The sequence below is a fragment of the Myxocyprinus asiaticus genome, chromosome 8, assembly GCF_019703515.2.
Source record: "Myxocyprinus asiaticus isolate MX2 ecotype Aquarium Trade chromosome 8, UBuf_Myxa_2, whole genome shotgun sequence".
Classification (NCBI taxonomy): domain Eukaryota; kingdom Metazoa; phylum Chordata; class Actinopteri; order Cypriniformes; family Catostomidae; genus Myxocyprinus; species Myxocyprinus asiaticus.
Genome location: NC_059351.1, coordinates 36,828,033 through 36,850,457, shown reverse-complemented (window position 1 = coordinate 36,850,457; position 22,425 = coordinate 36,828,033). Strand labels below are relative to the sequence as shown.

At 37.0% G+C, this 22,425-nt stretch overlaps 1 protein-coding gene across 2 annotated transcripts in view; it reads left to right on the top strand.

Moving 5' to 3' along the window:
• The window catches only part of LOC127445456 (glycine receptor subunit alpha-3-like), an 86,891-nt gene that overhangs the window by 23,431 nt on the left and 41,035 nt on the right, over positions 1-22,425 (top strand). For both annotated transcript variants that reach the window (XM_051705547.1, XM_051705546.1), the window contains exons 2-3: positions 18,506-18,633; positions 19,712-19,779. In XM_051705547.1, the coding sequence (XP_051561507.1) occupies positions 18,506-18,633; positions 19,712-19,779 (196 nt within the window). The remainder of the gene's footprint in view (positions 1-18,505; positions 18,634-19,711; positions 19,780-22,425) is intronic.

The following is a 22,425-nucleotide window of genomic DNA, read 5'->3' as shown; positions in this document are numbered from 1 at the left end:
ATAATGTATAATAACGCTAAGGGTCCTGATATTTGAAAGTCCTCCTGATAATGCCACATCATGTAATGTCTGATTTCACCAGAAATTTAAACAATGGAAAACATTATTTTACTGGATAAACATACACAATTTTTTGAAAAGAATAATTTACAAACATGTAATCAGTGAAAATATTATTTTAAAAACTATAATATTAAAATACTTAAATGTATATAATCAGTGACAGTGTACAAGCATACTGTATGTATCTAACATAATTATGTATATTTCAGCTGGGGAGAATTATTAATATTTCTGTTCTCATGTCACTATTGCCCTCTGCTGGGCTGATCTTTTGTCCCACTCCATGCCCGATGTATCTTATCATTTTACTCTTTAATGATGAGCATTTTTAGTTAAGTTTTACAAGTTAAGGAACTGTTTCGCATATGTCCTGAAAGTAATAATAATAATATTTTTTTTTGTTATTAACTTTTTATGATGCAGGCTTTGTTCAAAGTTTTGTGAGAGAATAGAATCGTTAATTGAGTAATGTAAATCAAACCAAATCCTTACGCCCTTTATCATTTAAGTTTTTTTGAAAAATACAGGAAATAAAATTTCATTTTTATCTGATTAATCGATTAATCGTTTAAATAATCGAAGATTAATCGATTATCAAAATAATCGTTAGTTGCAGCCCTAATTTTAGTATTGATTTTTTATTTGAGTTTTGATTAGAGTTTATTTTAGAGGCATACAGTACCTGCAACGATAGATGCTATATAAACATTTCTGAGATAAACTCCTGCTTCTAAGCAAGGGAAGCCTTTTCACCCAAATTGCAGTCATCTTTATTTCAATTTTGTGTTTGACAGCTCAAACACAAACATGCACAGCCTTGTCATGATTTTGGTGTGCAAGGGACAAGGTGTGCATGCTGAACATGAGAGCACAATGGGGGAGGCAAAGTTCTTTGACCACTTCCAGTCTGGATTCAATGAAGTCAACCGATCAGTTGACAGAGGACTAAGTGCTTGTATCATCTCTCTGGGGCCACTCTATTTTGGAATCTCCAAAGGAAATTCTCTAAGGAAATCAGTAACAAATGGAAAGGTATGTTTCCACCATTCAAAACTGTCCAGAAAGAGGATAATCACTTGGGTTAGATGAACCACTTATGTTATGCAATTCCGTCTTTATAAGTTACTGGATAATAGACTTTGCTAAATGAATTAACATGTAAAACCTGTCTGAACTCTTGCTTTATAGTTGTGTCACATTTGAAACAAGATGGACAAAGCCTATTCAGTCAAGCAAACACAATGCCAGCATTCCTAGCAGGGCCCATCAGGAAATCAATACAATGTATACATGACAACACAATCCATTTTATGAGCAGCACCATCATGTATCCACATCATTGGGGTGATGCACGGCCCACAGACAAATAGGAGACTGGGGATTAATCTACTTTCATCAATACTATACACACATTCTGTTGCACCAGCAGTGAATATTCCATGCTTTGAGAATGTACTTCTGTTTGTTTTCCATAACCACAAAATAAGACTTTAAAATGGATGAATAATCTAATAAATAAAAATAAATCTTCTTGTAATTGTACATTTATTTTGCATGTATTTTGGCTGCATACACTTTTGCTCTTCTGCCAAAATAACAGTTTGTATGTTTGGTTTGGTTGATTTGGTTAGTCTATGTTTATCTTTTTTTCTGACTCCATGGTTTGGAATGGGCTTAAACCAGTTACCAAGCAACAATGCATGCGACAGGATTTACCATTTATTTGAATAGCAGATGTCATATTAATGCTCATCCAATAATACTCAATGGTAAATCAAAGCTTGCAATCCAAGAATGAGATTGTGTGAGACAGTGTGGCAACACATTAACTCTGTTGCTCATTTAGTTAAAAAACAAACAAAAAAAATAAATAAATAGAAACTAGCACCTTAACAGGAAAAGACATATTAGCTGATGCACTTTCTATACCCATCAGCTAAACAGCACATGGCCCATCAACGTCTCACACAGCTTGCAACACAAAAATGACAGTGGGCAACATTCAGAGAAGATGAACCGCTAAAAAAAAAAAAGGAGCTAAATTGTGGCCAGCCTCCTCGCATTAGCAGAGCAAGACAAAACAGCAAGCACCATGCTGACAGGCCAGGTCACACCACTGTGAATCCACGTTAAGGGAGGGAGACGCAGGGTGGGGGGAGCGGGTTGTTTGTCCCACAGCAATGACAACCCAATGAGACTGAGGCCTACAGGGGGTGACAACCAAACTGCAGCTAGATTCCATTCATACTGTGTTCATGCATTTCACAGACAGGCTATGCAGCATAAGATTGAATGTGAGTAAAGCAGCAATTATATGGCTGTATAGTTATTGTAATGTATGTTCATCTGATGCAATAAGCAGTAGGTTGGAAGATTTTTGGATTCAGCATCACACAGTGCATAGAGCAACCCTGCACAATATCATATTTATTAAAACTCAGTTTATTCATGTGTTTTTCTTGGCTTAAATTGAATTCTACACATCACCAGAAGCATTCAACCTAGCTTGATATTATTTAAGCTCCCATATAATAAAACTTCAACCATCTACAATCTATGACTGTATACTAATAATAACAAAATTAATTTATAAGTCATGACTGAATAATAAAGGGAGAGAGCATTATATATAAAGCTCTAATAAAATGACATCAACAAAATTAGGATAGATGCAGAGTAATTATCGGCAGGTGAATTTGGTGACAGGAGGTCAAAACTTCTGCTGCTGCTATCTGTGCATATCGAAATTCGAACCACTGCCACCAGTGTGGGCACCAGTTTCTGGGTGAAATTTCCACAGAGTGGCGCCAAAAGTGAGTTGTATTTTAAACGATGTAATACAGTCAACAGGAATGCATAATTTATTAACGCTACTCCCTAACCCAAATCCCAACCCTAAATCTAACCGTCAGTGAAGTAAATTTTTTATTTTAGAACGAAAAATTTTTGTGAACACCATAACCTCCAGGTTTCTATGGGACCAGAACCAGTGTCTTGAAAGTTACTCAAATAACGTGCTATCAGGAAAAGGTGACCACATTTCAACTGATGCAAAAATGTCTGATCCGGTCTGGAGATTGTCAGTATTTCTGCAGAATTTGGTCAATTTCAAGGTATATGAACATTTGAAAGCAACCTGTCAATTTACCGTATGAACATGTTGGCCAGTAATTGTAGTGGAAATAATTATAAATATGTGAGGCACATGTGCCACCTTGTGCTGAAATAAATGGAATTTGTGTTAGAAAACCATTATTGAAATTATTGAAACCACTGAACAGACATTCAATAAGCTAATAACATATTCAGTAAATTGTCTATGTGGAAGAATTTTGTGTGTGAATCTGTGCATAGGTGTCTGTTGGTGTGTATGCTTTGGGACTGAATGCGAAGTGAACCTTGTGTTTAGAGTAAGTGTTTTTGAATAAGTCAGAGCTGTCACACTGCAAAGGTGAAGCTATAACTCTTATTCATGGCTTGACTGTGAGCTGATGCTTCCTGTTAATTTGTCTCAACTGTCCTGTTTCTCTCTATCAATCAGTGGCATGTGGTGGACTTTTGAAATGAGGAGGCAGAGTGCAATTTTAACTGGGTGGTTGTTTTGTTTTTTAGCGGTCAACTATAAATTAGTGTTGACATTTACATAGCTTTCAGGTTAAACCCATACACATCTGAAATCTGATTTATCACAACATATGATATAAAAAGTAGGCCTACTTAAAAATGTATGATATAAAAAATTCACATAAATGCAACAAAATAACAAAATACTAAAAATGGCTGTTGTGCCATTTGTAACACATATTTTCCTTAAATCATAGTTTATTATCATCTTATTTTAATATATATGTTAATATCCATATATCAGATTTCTGTACAGGAAGGCATATGAAATACCTTTTAACTTACACTGTAAATAAGCATGACATACTTATATTTTTGTAAGTTCATGTTAACAATGTTTATTAAATCAAGTCAAATACCTACAAGAATACAGCAAAACATATTTCATGTGTGTATATACATATATATAAATATATATATATATACCCAAAAGTGGGTCGCAGATCTATTCGGACTGGGTCGCAGACAGCAGGGAAAGAACAATGCCATGGTTCTCCCATTGAAGATAGTTCGGCGGCCACCCAAGTGATAGCCTATTTAGGACTGCCGATGCAGACTTAATGATAATCTCGCAATCAGCTAAAGGCTTCTCATCTGCATTTTAAAACGAGTGTAACAGAATCAGCTCGCGATCATGATCTGCTCTTCTCTCTGGCACACACGTGCAACAACCGGGCTTCCCTCGATATTGCGGAGAGCAGACCTCAAAACTGATGTGACCAATTTCAATTCTAGTGAGACTTTTCTAGTTTAAAGTGTTGCGGAGGAAGTCAAGTCAAACCTCTCAAACACTAGGCAGCCCTGACATGCCAAACAGCACTGAGGAGGTAAAGAGCAACACTGTGCCATAAACAAAAAATTTTCACAATTGACATGAGTATAAGTGTTATATTTTGACCAAATGTTATAGTTTCATATGAAATAATCTAAAGGTAGAATCTATAAGACCTCATTTTATATCAACAATGGCAGTTGTAGTTAAAGTTTCAAGATGTGTTTCTGCTAGTATTTATTTTTTCATAAATACTATAATTTGTTATTATTATTACTATTATTTAAGACTAGCTACACTGACCTAACCATGGTAATGAGGAGCTTTTCCTCCTGTGTAATATGTATGTTCTGTTTGAATTATGTTTGAAATTAGGAAACAAACAGGATAAGAATGGGCTCATATAAGTAAATATGCTCTTCAATTTTAAAAAGCGGGGAGAGAAAACTTCCTATAGATTTTGTTGTTGACGTCAACAACAAAAATAATGTCACTTGATGCATGTCCTTGTACTTGAAAACCATGAACAAAACTATGCAACATAAAAGGAAATGCAACCCAGGATACATTAAATACAGGTTATGTTTTTACTATGGTGGGTCGCCACTTGATTTCCAATGTAAATTCTGGGTCCTGAAACAAAACTAGTTGAGAACCACCACGATTTAATGTTTCAAGTAATTTCATGTTCATTTTAATTTGGACAGACTAAGTGCTGTTGTCCATGTCGTTTATTTGTTGTATAGTTGTTTATTGTGTAAATAGTTTATCCACTTGCATCAGTTCCTCCCATTCATAGTGATCTGTAGAGACCTGCTGCGAGGACGAGCACATGAGAGGCTGGGATTATGACATTGATTGATAGACAGGGCGTTGAATGAATAAGCGCTAATTGGAGCCAACATCTACTCTCATGTGACTTTTCGCCTGTATTTGTCGGACACCCCCCCCCACACACACACACTCTCCCCCTCTGTCTCTTTCATTCTCTCTCTCTTCAATTGTCTCCTGTCTTCTATGCCCCCTCTTCTCTCTCTTACTACTTCATGTGGTCATGCGAAGACTTCTGAATATCTGACCTGTCCACATCTTGACTTATCTTTCATTCTGTCCCTTTTTTCATCCTTTTGTATCTTTTTTTTTTTTTTTTTATGTGCCCTCACAGTCAAAGTAAAAAAAAAAAATCTGTGATATTCCGATGTGAATTAGCCTCTGGGCTCAGCCTTAGTGATCACCAATGCAATGATGTCATCAATGAATGCAATATGGCTTCCTCATTTCAGACATGGTCAAATCCAGTGTTGGAAAAGGTATTTTGAAATTGTAGTTTGTCAAGCTGTAAACTACTCACAAACTACTCACAAGTAGTTCAACTACAGTCAAGCTAATCTTCTGAAGTATTTATTTGGTTCCAAAATAATGATGATCTCAATTAGGATTACATCATTAAGGAACAATTCAATCTACATTAAATACGACAAATAAAACTAGAAAACAAACACACACAAACACACACACATATATTATATAATATATAACTTTAAAAAAAAGAAGTTGTAAAATAGTGCACAGGCATCTGCGCAGGAACTCGAATCAGAAAAAAAAAAATATTTAATTCATTGTCATGCTACACTGGTACTAATTATGTATCTTGTCACTGGAAAATCTACTCTGTTTTGAAAACAGCTGAGCTAGTTTCACAATACTTAAAAATGCAATTGCATTAGTATTATCTCTACTTTTTTAACACTAAAATCTAGAAATATAGATCACTTTGAACTGGTGCTATTCCTTGTATTCCTTGTAGTTAAGACAGCAGAAGTCAGCATCGAGACAAGGCGTGTGTGTAAGAGATAGTAGGTCTTAGTTAACTTACAACTAACCATATGTTATGTTATTTCTGTCACTGATTCTTCTGTGCACTGAGGTAGAAAGCAATCTATGGATGTCGGTATTCTCCCTTCTGCCCACACATGCACATTCACACCATCTTATCAATCCTCTTCGATCGTCTCTAGCATGAACATCCTGTGTGACTGCTTTGCTCTGTTGACCACCACTGATGCTTCATTGGGCAGTGGTTTCCATGGTAACTGTCTCAAGGTTTTGTTCGGTATTGGTGGGAGGGAAGGGGTTAGTGTCAAGGACTATATATCTGGGGATACAGGAAACCAGTAAGACATTACAGAGGTGACTCCTCCTGGGGGTGCAAGAGCAAAGCCCTGGCTGAAAGCTTTCTCTGGTAGGGATGTTTCTGCCTCTCCCCAACACCAGGGTTTCAGGAAACAAGCTGACAGCGAAAGAGACAGAGAGATGTTGCCAGTTCTTTGGCACTTTCTACTGAGAAAGAGCTTGTTAATGGGTGGTTCACAGTTTACCTACTGTATCTTCAGCAAAGGTGGGAGGTGCACTGTTCGTTAGATATTTTCTGCACAGTCAGGAAAGGCCCACTGCAGAGACACAATACTTACAGCCTGAGGGTTTTACACTGTTGCTTTCGGTTTCTAAGGCAGCATCAGTGCTGGTTAGTTTGAATGTAATATATATGCACCACCTTTAAAATGTTGAAATTTAAGTTCCAAAGCCACAGTGTATTTGGCCCAAGAAAGATGTCAAAAAGGAAGCCTTTTACCTATGGAAGCAGGGGTGTCATGTAATTGTGGTGGCAATTCGGAATGCAATGATCTCAAGGTGTGTTTTTCTAAGTTTCAAACTATGTTTAATTTGACACAGCGACCTGAAAACACTGTGTGTATGACGCAGCACAACTATAGAGAGATGCTCCAAAAGCATCCATCTTTTTGCAATTGCAAAATGGATTGCTGGACTGCAGGCCAATTATGGGTTTGTGTTCAATATGAAAAAAAAAAGAAATATATATATATATATATATATATATATATATATATATATATATATATATATATATATATATATATATACACACACACATATATATTTATAATGCCTTCTAAAGCCACTTGTTTATTGTCTTATCAATGATTACACATCTGCCACAATAATGTAATGCATTTTAATTATCTGAATTATTAAATTTTTGTAGCCAAGTGTAGAGATTTCATGTAATGTAACTCTAGTTATAAATTGGACGTGGCCCCCTTATGAACCGGAGTTATTTTTGAAGGATGCATATGTCTAGTCAAGTCGTTTTTATTTGTATATCGCTTTTCACAACACATATCGTTTCAAAGCAGTTTTACAGAAAATCATGCATGAACAGAAAATGAAAACTGTAATATCTATAAAGTCTTAGAGTCATCATTGTGTAGTTTGATTAAATATGATTGTAAATTGTGTATAAAAATAAATAATTAAATCATAATTGTATTTAGATTCCCAGTGAGCAAGCCGAAAGCGACTGTGGCAATGAACACAAACTCCACAAGATGTTGGTTAATGGAGAAAAATAACCTTGGGAGAAACCAGGCTCACTGTGGGGGCCAGTTCCCCTCTGGCTAACCAGCATGAATATAATGCCAATATTCGTTATTTATGTGCAGTGCAGGTCATGGTTTAAAATGAGTAAACTAAGTGTTAAGGGCCAGTGTTTATACAAAGATTTTGTATAAACTATAAGATTAATGACTAGTGTCTTTGAAGTTCAGCCTGGATTAACTAAATTAAATTGATATGAATCTCCGAGGTTGAGACAGGGAAACAAATAGAATAATATTAGCGTAGATGCCATACAATTTTTTGCAGAGTTATAGAGCATGATAAATGTTTCTGGTTCCGGCAGACCTAACTAAAGCAGCCTAATTGTGAGTTGATGGATAAATTAGGTGTATGCCTGGCTAAATAGATGAGTCTTTAGTCTAGACTTAAAATGAGTGAGTGTGTCTGTGTCCCGAGCTGTGTTAGGGAGACTATTCCATAGTTAAGGAGCCAAATAGGAAAATTATCTACCTCCTTTTGTAGATTTTGATATTCTAGGAACTTTTAACAGGCCAGAATTTTGCGATCGTAATAAATGTGATGGAATATAGTGTGGTAGAATGTCACTTAAGTACTGCGGAGATAGACCATTCAAAGCTTTGTATGTAGTTAACAAAATTTTAAAAATGAATACGAAATTTAACGGGTAGCCAGTGTAACAATGATAAAATGGGGCTAATATGATCATATTTCTTGGTTCTAGTCAGCACTCTGGCTGCTGCATTTTGAACCAACTGAAGTATATTTATTGAACTTGCAGGACATCCTCCCAGTAATGCATTACAATAATCTAGTCTTGAGGTCATGAACGCATGAATTCATTTTTCGGCATCAGCAACAGAGAGCATGTGTCGTACTTTAGCAATATTTCTGAGGTGGAAGAATGCTGTTCTACAAACATTGGAAATTTTATTTTCAAAGGACTTATTGGTATCAAATATAATACCTAAGTTCTTCACTGTAGAAGACGATGTAACAGTACATCCATCGAGAGTCCAATTATATTTTAACGGCTTATTTTTAGAGGTTTTTGGTCCAATAATTAGTACCTCTGTTTTGTCAGAATTGAGAAGAAGGAAATTTTTGGCCATCTAATCTTTGATTTCATTGATACACTCTGCTAATTTGGAGAATTGTGAAATTTTGTTGGGTTTTGAAGAAATATAAAGTTGGGTATCATCGGCATAACAGTGCAAACTTATTCCACGATTCCTGATAATATCTCCCAGGGGAAGCATATATAAGGAGAAAAGCAGGGGCCCTGAAACTGATCCCTGTGGCACTCCATACTTAACTTTTGTTTTGATTTGACAATTCCTCATTTACACAGACAAAGTGGTAGTGGTCTGCTAAATAGAACCTAAACCATGCTAATGCAAGTCCACAAATGCCAACATAATTCTCAAGCCAATTCAAGAGAATCTTGTGATCTATGGTGTTGAATGCAGCACTAAGAAGAGAAATTCAGCTGCAATCAGATGATAAGAGCAAGTCATTTGTAACTCTGATAAGTGCAGTCTCTGTACTGTGATGGGGCCTAAATCCTGACTGAAATTGTTAATATATACTATTTCTCTATAGAAATCAACATAGTTGGGAGGACACTACTTTTTCTAGTATTTTCAACATAAAAGGGAGATTTGAAATCAGTCTCTAATTAGCCATTTTCTAGAAGCTGAGGCTTCTTAATAAGCAGTTTGATAACTGCCATTTTAAAGTTTCTTGGGACATGTCCTAAGGATAGTGAGGAGTTAATAATATTAAGAATAGGTTCTGAGATTACATGGAATATTACTTTTAAGAGCTTATTTAGTATTGGATCTAACATACATGTTGTGGCTTTTGATGTTTCGATGAGTTTTGTTAGCTCTTCATGACCTATGACAGCGAAGGATTGAAGTTGCTCATGAGTAAAATTATGAGTTACTGTTTTCTGTAGTACTGTGACAGATGATTGCATAATTCCAATTTTATTTCTGATTATTTCAATTTTATCAGTAAAGAAATTCATGAAGTCAGTACTATTGTACTGCAACGGAATATGTGGTTCAGTCGAGGCTTTATTCCTAACCAATTTAGCCACAGTACTGAATAAACACCTACGATTGTTTTGGTTATTTTTTATGAGTTTGAAATATTTTGATTTTTTAAAATATGCTGACCTGGCAGATTTAGTGCCTGCCTGTGGCTACAGACACTATCCTTCCATGCACCACGAAATACCTCTAAATTTGTATTCTTCCACTTGTGCTCCATTTTCTGAGCTGCTCTCTTGAGTGCATGAGTGTGATCATTGTACCATGGTGAGGGGCTTTTTTCTTTAATTTTCTTTAATCGAAGGGGGTGACACTATCAAGAGTGCTAGAGAAGACTGTATTTATATTTTCTGATATTACTTCAAGTTCTTCTAGACTTTTTGGCTTACTTAGTATATGAGATAAATCTGGAAGATTACTAGTCAAGCTATCTTTAATGGTCGAAAGAATAGTTCTACCTGAACGATAGCATGGTGTAGATTGAGTAACATTAGCTGATTGCAGCATACAAGAGATGAGGTAATGATCTGAGATGTCATCGCTCTGCGACAGAATTTCTATAGAAGCAATATCAACTCCACATGACAGAATTATATCTAGCGTATGAGTATGGCGATGAATTGTTCCTGTCACATTTTGTCTGACTCCAAGAGAGTTTAGAATATCGATAAATGCTAATCCCAATGTATCATTTTCATTATCTATGTGAATGTTGAAGTCACCAAGAATTAAAGCTCTATCCACAGTAACTACTAGATCTGACAGAAAATTTGCAAATTCACCATGGAAATCAGAATACGGCTCAGGTGATCTATATACTGTAGCAAGCGCAGAAGATGATAGAAATTTCTTAATTGTATCTGACAGTGTTACATTAAGAATTAAAGACTTAAAGTTATATCCTGTCCTCTGATTAACACCAAAAACTTCACTGTAAATTACAGCAACATCTCCTCCTCGACCCTTTAGACGAGGCTCATGTTTATAACAATAACCTGAGTGATTAGATTCATTTAAACTAATATATTCATCTGGTTTAAGCCAGGTTTCAGTCAAACAGAGTGCATCCAAACTATGATCTGTAATAATTGTATTTACAATTAGTGCTTTGGTTAAAAGAGATCAAATGTTTAGGAGCCCTACCTTTATATCATGTTTATCTTCAATTTTTTGTTATTTTCAAGTTTTACCGTAATCACATTTTTTCTAATTGATTTAGTAAGGGGTTTGTGTTTGGTAGTTCGGGGAACAGACACAGTCTCTATATGATATCTAGGTGATACAGTCTCTATTTGTTGTAGTTTATGTGACCTGTGTGATGTCTCAAGGCAGCTAGCAGATGTTCGGATTAACCAGTTTGTCTGCTTCCTGACCTGGGCCCCAGTTAGTCAAATATTATCACTATTAAAACTATGAGCCAAATTACTTGAGAGGATAGTGGCACCTTCCCTGAAGGGATGGAGTCCATCTCTCTTTAGCAGGTCAAGTCTACCCGAAAAACTCTTCCAATTGCCTATGCTATTCTCCTATGCTATTCTCCAGACACCACTCAGACATCCAGCCATTCAGTGACACTAATCTATAAACCTCGTCACTACGATGAGCAGGGAGGGGGGCGGAGCATATTACAGTGTCTGAGATCATTTTTCCAAGTTCACACACCTCTTTAACATTATCGGTAGTGATCTCTGACTGGCAAAGCCGGGAATCGTTAGTGCTGACATGAATAACAATTTTAGAAAATCTACATTTAGCATTAGCCAGCATTTGTAAATTTGATCTGATATCAGATGCTGTGGCTCTGGAAAAGCATTTAAAAATAGTGGCTGGAGACTCTATTTCCATGTTCCTTATCTCCGGAAACCAGGACTCTTGCAACATTATTCTCAGTGGGTGCATCACTGAGTGGGGAGAATCAGTTGGAAACCCTAACAGGAACGGGAGAGTGGTGTCGATTTGCTGAGCAAGTATGTCGCCGAGACGTCACCCAAACACCCTGCTGCGAGGGCTCTACAGCCGGAACCAAAGTGTGTTGTTTTGCTTGCTGTTCTACCCGCATCCGAAACAATATCTACCTGCTTCTCTTTCTCACTGACCTCCACTAGCGTTCAGATGCGTGTCTCTAACACATTAAACTTCTCCGTCAGCCTGACAAATTCCTTACATTAATCACATGTAATCCCCTCACTGCTGATGGAAGAAGCTATAGTAAATATGTGGCATGCAATGCAGGAAGCAATAATATGAGCAGATGCCATGACTTACCGCACTTGTTTGTTGTTGTTGTTGTTGTTGTTATGGTTGTTCTTGAGTGGCGAGGGTTTGAGATTGATGTGAATCCCTCATGCAATTGTTTGCTTTTGTTGTGTTAGTTCCTGATCAGCAGATGTTTGAGACTGATGCAATAATCCATCTAACCACAGAGGAGAAAATGAATGCATGCAGTTGAAATGTGAGATGTAGACAAGAGGAGAAAAGAAAATAAAGCGGGAAAAAAACTAGGCACGTGGTAAAATGGCAAAGGTGAGCATGGAGGAATAAGCAATGCTAAGCAGGCTAGCAAGCTACAAACAAACAGACTTGTGCAGCGTGCCGGCAGCAACCGGAACAGGAAGTGATTTGTGACAGCCAAAAATTGTTTGGAGTTTGACCACGCTTTGCAAACATGCGAGGACTGGGAATGTAAATTTAGAATTAATAATATCTTATTAAATGATTTATGGCCCAGGGTGTTTTCCAGTTAATTGAACATGTGTAATGAGAAATTGTATTGTTTTAAACTGTTATACATGTCCTTAAAGCCTGGTTAAAAATGCTTAAAATGCTTTGAGCGTAAGATAGAAGACAAAGGCAGGCCTAACACAGGCCCCCACATACCAGGTCATAAATTTTACTGATAAAATCGCACCAAAATCAAACAAAGGGAGTCCAAAACAGACTACAAATCCCATGAAGCCTTGCTCACTAAAGGATCGGACTCTCAACTCCTATTGGATGAGGCACACAACAGAACGCACCTCAACCATGACATCATCAGGAGTAGAAATACCTCTGAAATGCTTCCGGGATTTGCTTCCAGCAACTTTGCTCGCCGTGTGTAGACGCAGCTCATCGCTGCTCTCAGGTGCAGCCTCGTGGCACAAGGAAGTAACGTCCGACTTGAAACTGTGGCCATACAATCTTCATCTCGCTGGACGAGTTGAGATTACTCTGTGTTCCACCGAACACTCTAATGGATCCGAAGGAGACCGCCGAGCAATCCGCATCTTCATCCGTTTGCCTGCAGAAGTGAAGAGAAAAGATTTCTCTTCCCTCTTCAATCAAGTCAACGTCGCTGATTTCTCCGCCAGCCCGCCGAGAATCAGCAGCCGTACCACCCACTGAAAGAGCGAGGAAACGGCGCTCCATCATCACCCGAGCCTCGAGGAACCGAGTCTGAGTTAAAGGACGGATGAACACATATTCTGCATCCTCATGCGATTCAAGTAAGAGGTTTACATCTGGGCAGAGACAGAATATTATAGTGTGTTATTCCTGTGTACCAAGGTTATTGCTTGTACAGTATACAGACCGCCATTTCCGCTCATTATTAATACTCAGGGTATTAATTATCACGAATTTGATTTGCTGTATTGTGGTCCAACCACATTGGGCTGTTGTGCATTTCCGTCATCGCGGGTGAGACCAGCAAGTTTATCCATTAAAGAATCAAAGAACGCGGGACAGTTTACGAGCCGGCTTTGGGGCCTTCACTTAATTCTCTCTCTCTCTCTCTCTCATACTAACCACACACACGTGCATGCGAGATCCCTCACAAACATTCTCGGACACATTTTTGGCTAGTAGATAGCTTCGTGATAAAGCTCAGCTTTGTTCCTAAGCTATCATACAAGCGGATACACGCGGTAACTTGTAGACTGGTTTCTCTCCGCCCACATTCGCGGCCATATTCCCTGGCCGGAAGTCTCGTGTGACATACTCTCCACGAGAGTCACGTCCGCCATTTTGTGTGCGTCCCTCCTTACACACACACACTCGCTCTCACACACACGCACACCCTCATGTGTTATAGGATTATTTTGATTTTCATATCTAATCATATCACTGTTTAGTTTGTAGTTGTAAGTCGGAAGTTTATTGACAGCATTGTATTAATTATTAATTGATATTACTACATAAATAAACTTTGTTATATTACAAAGGGAAGTGTTTTGGTTTGTTTTGCATACACCTGTGTCATGCTGATGGGATATCAGTGCTCGGATTCAAGCCTTCATTCATTGTTTTTTCCCCGAAAATCGATATTCTTCGGATGTCAATTTTCCTAAGAAAACAATCTAATATTGAGACTGTTATACTATCTGGTTATTAGTCCCTGATTCCAGGGTGGTGTCCCATCAATGTTAATCCTTATTAATATTCTATTGATTTTTGATAATTGATAATTATCTTTGATGATTGTTGAATTGGAATGTTAAATAAGCTAGTGTTAATTTTAATTAATGTTTCATCGATGTTAATGATTAGTGATTATCTTTGATATTTGTTGATTTAAAGGATTAAAAAAAGCTAACGTTGATTCTCATCAATGTTCTATTGATTTTAATAATTAGTAATTATCTTTGATAATTCTTAATTATTGCTAATAACCAAACCCGCTCCTAAACGTAGCGCACTACATTTACTGGAGCCCCATATGAAGTTTTAATGTGTTATATTCAATTAATTGATTTAAATAAGAATTAATAACTAAAGAAATAATTATTAATTATTTCTGATAGTAACACTGATCTAAACAACTGTGTAAAGCCCTACAGAAGCATAAGGGTAGGCTAATGCCTTGTTTGTATTTTCATTTCACATTAGCCTCTACCGTATTTCATTACCGTATTTTCTTTCTTTTTTTTTTTTTTAAATACAATATACTCTTGACTGACCTGATCTATCATTGCCATCTCACTACTCACAGCTACTGGGTGGGGCTACGTAGGTGATAAAGTAAAGTAGGTGTTGATGTGTTGTTGTGGAGGCGGTCTGATGCAAAATGTCTACCACAGTGTAACATCACAATGTGGAGGAAGAAACGAGTCGTTTTGGCACATGCTCTTTTTTCAGTGAGGAAGTTTTGAGTTCTGAAACTTACAGTATGTTATTATAGGACAATGAACTCTCATATGTCAAAAGATCAAGGAAAGTTTGACTCCTCATGTCTTGACCCCTTTAATCAATATATATGAAATTATTGTTATTTGAGGGCCTTTCTCAGCAAATATTTTTATTTGATTAATGTGATTAATTAATCGGCATTTAATTAGTTTGATACACATATTTAATTGAATGACAAAGTTAATATATATATATATATATATATATATATATATATATATATATATATATATATATATAATTGCAACTAAACAGCAGGGATCACTATGTATTTTCAGTGAATGGAAAAGAGTAGCTTTGAAATGTTTATAACTTCTTTTGTGCTACATGGAGGGGGAATTATAATGAAACAAGAAAATACACTTAGCTCAAAAAACTGAAGTGGCCCCTTACTTTATTTGGGAATGACGCTTCTGTGTGGAAGCACTGTCTTCATCATCTGCATTTTGCCATTGATTCAAGTTAGAGAGCAAATCAGATTAATCCTCTATGCTGCTATAGCCAAGTATAGAGAAAAACTACAATCCCCTCAAGTTTCATTCATTACTGTTTTTCTTCAAACTGGTCTGGTTTCACTTTCTTCCAGAGTTTTGAAACAAAAACAACAGAACTCAAAGCCAAAGAAAACATGAGGAAGAGAAAACAAGATAATAACTGGCAACAGAAAGCTTAGAGGAATGCCAGTGCCAACAGTGGCAAGCAAAGCCGATCCATGCTGATCAAAGCAGTTGGTGTGTGTGTGTGTGTGTGTGTGTGTGTGTGTGTGTGTGTGTGTGTGTGTGTGTGTGTGTGTGCACGCTCCAGCTGTATGCTCCCCTCACTGGGTGATTTTGTGGGACAGAGCAGCGAGTGTCAGTAATCATGTCCTCGGAGAGCTCACATGCTTTTTATCCTAATCTCCCAGCCTAACCTTTGACCTATAGTCAGCAAAGACTGTGAGATGATAACAGCTATGCTTCAGCAACATAAAGAAGCATTTTAATAGACACACTCTCATCACATTGCCTAAGACAAGAGTGAGGTAAATGTCACAGATTAAATTATATGTAACCAAATCTCAGTTCATGCTCAGTTCATTGCACTGATATTACGTTACATAAATCTAACAAAAAATCATAGGTGAACGATAATTCAGGGTTGAATAACACACACACACTAACTAGTATTATAGATAAACAAATTTATAAATATTACTATTGTTCTTTTGATCTACTTTGCATTGGCACATTTAGTGTGTTTTTGATATCATTATTAGTATTTAAAAAATGTGTATATTTTCAGTAATACAGTATATTATCAAAGCTTGCTTGCAAACTTTGAACTTTGTGATCACGATTCCCACCTAATGCTACCTCTGGTGTGTGTGTGTGTGTGTGTATGCATGTGTGTGGGTGGGTTTGGGTGGTTTACGAGGACGTTTTTTTAGGTTACAAACTGGTAATTACAAGGGTATTATGATATAAATGTGGTTTATGAGGACATTTCTAGTGTCCCAATAATTCAAATCACTTAAAAAAACATACTAAACAATGTTTTTTTGAAAATGTAAAAATGCAGAAAGTTTTTTGTGAGGGTTAGGTTTAGGGGTAGGGTTAGGTTTTGGGGATAGAATATATAGTTTGTACAGTATAAAAATCATTATGTCTATGGAGAAGACTCATAAGGATAGCCGCACCAAAATATGTAAGTATGTGTACATACAGACTTTTTCGCACTTTACAAAGTGTGGATGTGGTGCAATATGTTTCAGATACTGAACGTTAGTGACCTCATTTTATTTTATATATATATATATATATATATATATATATATATATATATATATATATATATATATATTATCCTGGATAATTATCCCAGCAGAACTGACTGGTTGGACACACACAAACATGCATATGTATATATGTTGGCTAGTATGTAACCAGTGTTATTATTTTTGGGGGTGTTTTATCTGACGGCTGTAAAAAATGAACAAAACAAAAAAACAAAAACAAAAGAAAACAGCGGTCAATGGAGCTGTATTGTTTAAAAAAAAAAAACTAAAAAAGAATACAGAAAATACAAAAATGAAATACAGAAATGTAATATGGTAGAGGCTAATGTCAAATGAAAATACAAACAGGGCATTAGACTACCCATATGCTTCAGCATACATCACCTTAATACATGCTTATAACAGTCACAACATTTTATGCATTTAAGTACTTGCTTAAATCTCTCAAAGCATTTTATGCATTTTTAACCAGGCTTTAAAGACATGTATTGCAGTTTCAACAATACCACTCATATGTTCACATTTAACATGTATTACAATTATTCACTAAACTGGAAAACATTCAGGGCTGTAAATCACTAAATAAGAAATTATCATTCTAAATTTACATACCAAGTCCTTGCATGTGCACAAAGTCAATTTCCACACATGCAATCCATATGCATCCTTCAAAAATCATCAATAACAAACACTCAGTTTTAACATCAGACTCTTCTGAACACATATTTAATGCAATTTATCAGCATTTTGTGTGAAATTTTATATTTACCCAAAGAATTACCAAACGATGAACAAAACCGGGAGCTCTCTTGCACAATACATATTCTCACATCTCTAACAGGAGAGTGCCGAAAAGCAGGTGTCACAAAACTCCAGTTCTTAAAGGGGCCATGTCCAATTTATGACTAGAATTAAATTACATGAAATTTCTCCAATTGGCTACATATATACCCAAAGGAAGAGGAAGTATTCCAGGAAATATGGCAGCACAGTTTTGCTTTGTGCAGCACAATATGGAGTTTTGTCAATATGGAGCCTACACATACACCTCTTTCTATATTTGCCATCCATGATTAGTACACTTGCAATTGGTTGGCACACACTATTCTGTTATGAGTGCATTAAGGTCACCACAATTAAAATTATGTCAGGTCATTTTGAATGATGTTGAAAGGCATGGTTATTGTTGTTGCATGCAAAACACGGTACAGCTTTGATAATATATCTGTGTTCTGCTACAGTGGTTGCAATAATGCAGTGCAATAACAAATCTCTTACATGGACATCTTCATACCTTGCTAATCTAATGTTCAAGATGGTCAATTTGTTATTTGTTAAATAGGTGAAGATTTGAACATGCAGTCATAAATCATCTGAATTGTTATCCTTCATATTCTGGGGTGAATAAGGGGTGCTTATTCTACAGCCTTGTCTCATTCCCTTAAATGGAAAACCTGAATATTTATTGTGATGTCAGATGACATTAGTATAACTCCACAAATGTGTAGGCTTGGTTATTGTCGCAGCCAATTTGCTAAAATCTGCCCCCCTTTTCATCTCTCACTCTCTCTCTCTCACTCTCTCTCTCTTTTTTTTTTTTTTTTTTTTTAACAGTCTGGTAGCTTCAAAAGAACCAGAAAACCCTCGAGGAAGAACAGTACCCATGTCACCCTCTGACTTCCTCGACAAGCTCATGGGAAGAACCTCAGGTTATGATGCCAGAATTAGGCCCAACTTTAAAGGTAGTACAAACACAGCCTTTCTCCCTATTTTTTACTCTCCTTTCTTGAGATGAAAATATGATGTTCTTTCTTTACTCTAGTGGTTATTAACCGCTATTTTGTAAAATAGCCAACCCATTTCTTGTTGTTGATTTTATTAGAGCAATCAGCTAAAATGTTAATTGGTGCCTGCAAGATTTATTTTGTATATGGTACAAAACAGACGCAGATGGGACTCTACATTCAGTTTCATGCTATGAACTGATTATGTAATAAAATTGCACAGCTGGTGGTTCCAGTTGCCTCCAGACTTTTTTGCTATGACCCTGAACATGGTCTTCCATTATACACTTACATAGTGGCCCTGAACCCAAACCATCCAAAACCATTAATCAGCCCCAGCTTTCTTAAATTATTAAGCTGGCAAAGGACTTCCCCTCGGAAGCTCATTTACAGAAGCCACTTATTCGTCAGAGTGAATGGTGGTTTGGGAAGGCTTAGGACAGTGCTTTGGAAAAATGTAATATTCAAAATAGGGAATGATGGTGAATCATGAATGACAGGAGCCTTATTAAGATGTGCTACAAACAGATGCATAATGAATCAATAGATTTATGTTCTGAGTTCCTCCTTCACAGCAATATTGTTAGTGAAGAGGCAAATATTTAGAGGAGCAGTCTGTCAAATTACCCATATTTCCTCTCTACCATTTCCTCCCCACACTGACAGTGCATGTGTTGGTAAGGACATGGATTGGTAAGTAACACATCAAGAAAAGTTTTCTCTGTGGCAGAAAGTATGCAATAAAGAACACAATGGATAATATTGCTTTAAAAGCTAAGCATGTGACGTATTTCAACGGGATACATTAAAGTGTGCATTAAAGGTTATTTAAGTGAAAGTAGAAAACTTCTACATATGTTATATGTTCACATACTGTATGTAAATGTATCTACATATACAGATTAACCAATGACTGCCTAAATGATAGAAAAATACTCCAACAGCAGACATCAATGGACAAAACAAAACAAAACAAATGAAAATAAAACTTTTATAGAGTTTGTATGTATGAATTATTTCTCTCCTCTTTCTCCAGGTCCACCTGTGAATGTTTCATGCAACATATTCATTAACAGTTTTGGCTCCATCGCTGAGACAACTATGGTATGTATTACCAATACAGAGAAGATGTATGATTTTCTGTGCACATTTTCACAAATGCCTCATAGTGGTGATTACCAGTTATAAATCATAGCAATAATATCAGCACTGTGTTGATTGAGGCTGTCATAACAATCTGCAGCTAAGATTTAACTGAAATGGAATAGCAGACATTAAAAGAGCATGTGCTTTGAACAGAGGGAACATTTCCACTTGCATGCATGTCATACAACATATAAATTCAGATTATGAGCAAGACCTTGGGACACTGTTAAGAGTCCGCTGGCTGAAAATGGCAGAGGGGACACAAATGTGTTTCCGTAGCACAATGCTGCTGGGAGTCATTTTGTAATATGAAGTTCTTCAACATGATGGATTAATGAGCACATTAAGTTTTAATTTACCCAGAACCTGATCTTTGTCTAAAGCAGTGCATTGTGAAATTGTTTGGTGAGCTAGAGGCATAATTAATGCAATGATTTACATGCTTGATAGCACAGTAACACATCTTAGTGCTTTAAAAGAAACTTTCAGTGTTCATTAACTTCATTTTGAACCTGGAAAAAAATTTAAAAAGTATTTTGTGCAGAGTGCAGTGCAGGTTCACACCAGGGGTTTACACAAGCAGAAATGGAGACAATAATGCAGGTGAACAACAACTGAATGGGGTAAATTAAATCAAGAGAATGGAGAAAAGTTCAGACTAGAGTTCATGCAGAAGAAAGCCTTTAAGCCTAGATGCACTGGGGTCTGTGGAAGTTGACTACAGGTAGCCATACCTTTAATCATCTAGGCAATCAGCAAGTGAGTGCCAGAGAGCAGATATTGTTCTTACTTCTGCAGTTCTCCCATAGGGATCTAGTTTTTTCATTATACTGTATGATACCATGGTTGAATAGAAACAGGCTGCAGGTGTGCCCAGCAATGGAACCCTAAGCATGTCACGTAATGTTGCTTTTTCTTTTTGATGTCTGGCGAAGTCATACTTTGCAGACAGACAAACATGCATATTTATGTACACACCAGATCTACATATAGGAACAAGGAGACGTGCTTTTAGCATCTCTCCACAAGTGTCCCAACATTCCATTCTACATACACACACTGAGAGAGCCCTGTCGCCTTCCTCCCACAGCTTGCTCTGAAAGTTATGCACTGTGAGATGGCACACTCACTTTTAAGTAATTACTGTATGTCTGAAGAGACTGTGCTTTTGCCAAAGCTTTTCCCTCACTCAGAATGGTCTCCTTCTCTACATAAATGTTCCTTCCTTTAAACAGGGAATAAGAATTTCACCATCTCTTAAGTTTCTTAGTTATTTAATCAAATTAACAAATTAACTGTTCTTTGTCATCTGTGGCCCAGCTGGGGTTTGAGAGAACATTTCTTCAATGTTAAGTCTGGCTTAAACTGCACAGCTTTTAAAATCTGAAGAGTGTGGCAGAATGATCCGCCCCTCCAGCTTGTCATCGTTGCCCTGCCTTTTATGGTCACCCTTCAGCCAGGCTCATGATGGGATTTGGGCGGGAGAGCGAGAAGAGGTGCATAATTAATAAGCCTCGTTTGGTCAGCGGTGAATGAAGCACACCTGATGGGGATAATGCTTCATCACCGCTGTCTTTCTGTTAAATCTCCATGTGTGCACTCACTGGCATCTTCGCATGCCCAGGACCAGAGCTGGGAGGTTTCGGAGCTGGACGAGATGGTATGCTGCCGGACCCGTTCCTCGGACCCCCGGACGCGTAAATGTATTTGTGTACATTTAGATTTTTAGGGTGAGCAAGCAGTTGTCTCTTTAATGGACCGGGAGGGGGATGTCATACCTTTTGGGAAGGGGGGGGGGGGTTGTGGTTCTCCTTAAGAATTATATTCGAATTCTAAAGACATTACTTTATGTTAGAGGAAAAAAGTACTGTATTGTCTCCTAAGCCCACAAGAGGGGCAATGAGCAAATATAAACCAAATCAAGCATCGCATTTTTTATTGAAATTAAATGACATGACTTTGTTTAAAGTGCATAACGCTTTAAACAATCGTTCATAAATCAAATATAATTTCCTAAAAGTGCACGCAAGAAAAATGAGTAACAAAAGTGCATGTAAGTGGAAGTTCATCAGTAATATGAGAAAACACGCTTCAACAGACAGAGGAATGTGTTTCACTTACACATACAATTATGTTAACACAAAATGGCAAACTGTCATTCTGAAACTATTCACTCACTCATACATCTACATATTGTTTGTCAAAAACACCAGACGGTCAACTTGATCTGCAGCAAGCACTGAGCGTTTTTTGTTGACAATATTTCCAGCTGATGAAAACACATGCTCAGCTCTGACCGATGTGCCAGTAATACCCTGGACTGTTTTAATGCTGGCCCCTCGTCATGACATTCTCGAGAAAACTCTTTGGGATGAGAAGACTGCATGTGTGTTCTAAAGATGTTGTGGAGTGATATAGCAGCGGTTTCTTACACAACTTACAAATGACTTTGGTTTTGTCAACAATTTCGCCTCCGATACTCCAGAAACCGAAGAAGCACCACACAGCACTTTTAAGATGTTTTTGTGTATGTAAGATCCTCTCCGACTCCGAATCCTCACTCTCTTTTTCCGGCATTTTTCAAATTAACAACTCAGCCGTGCC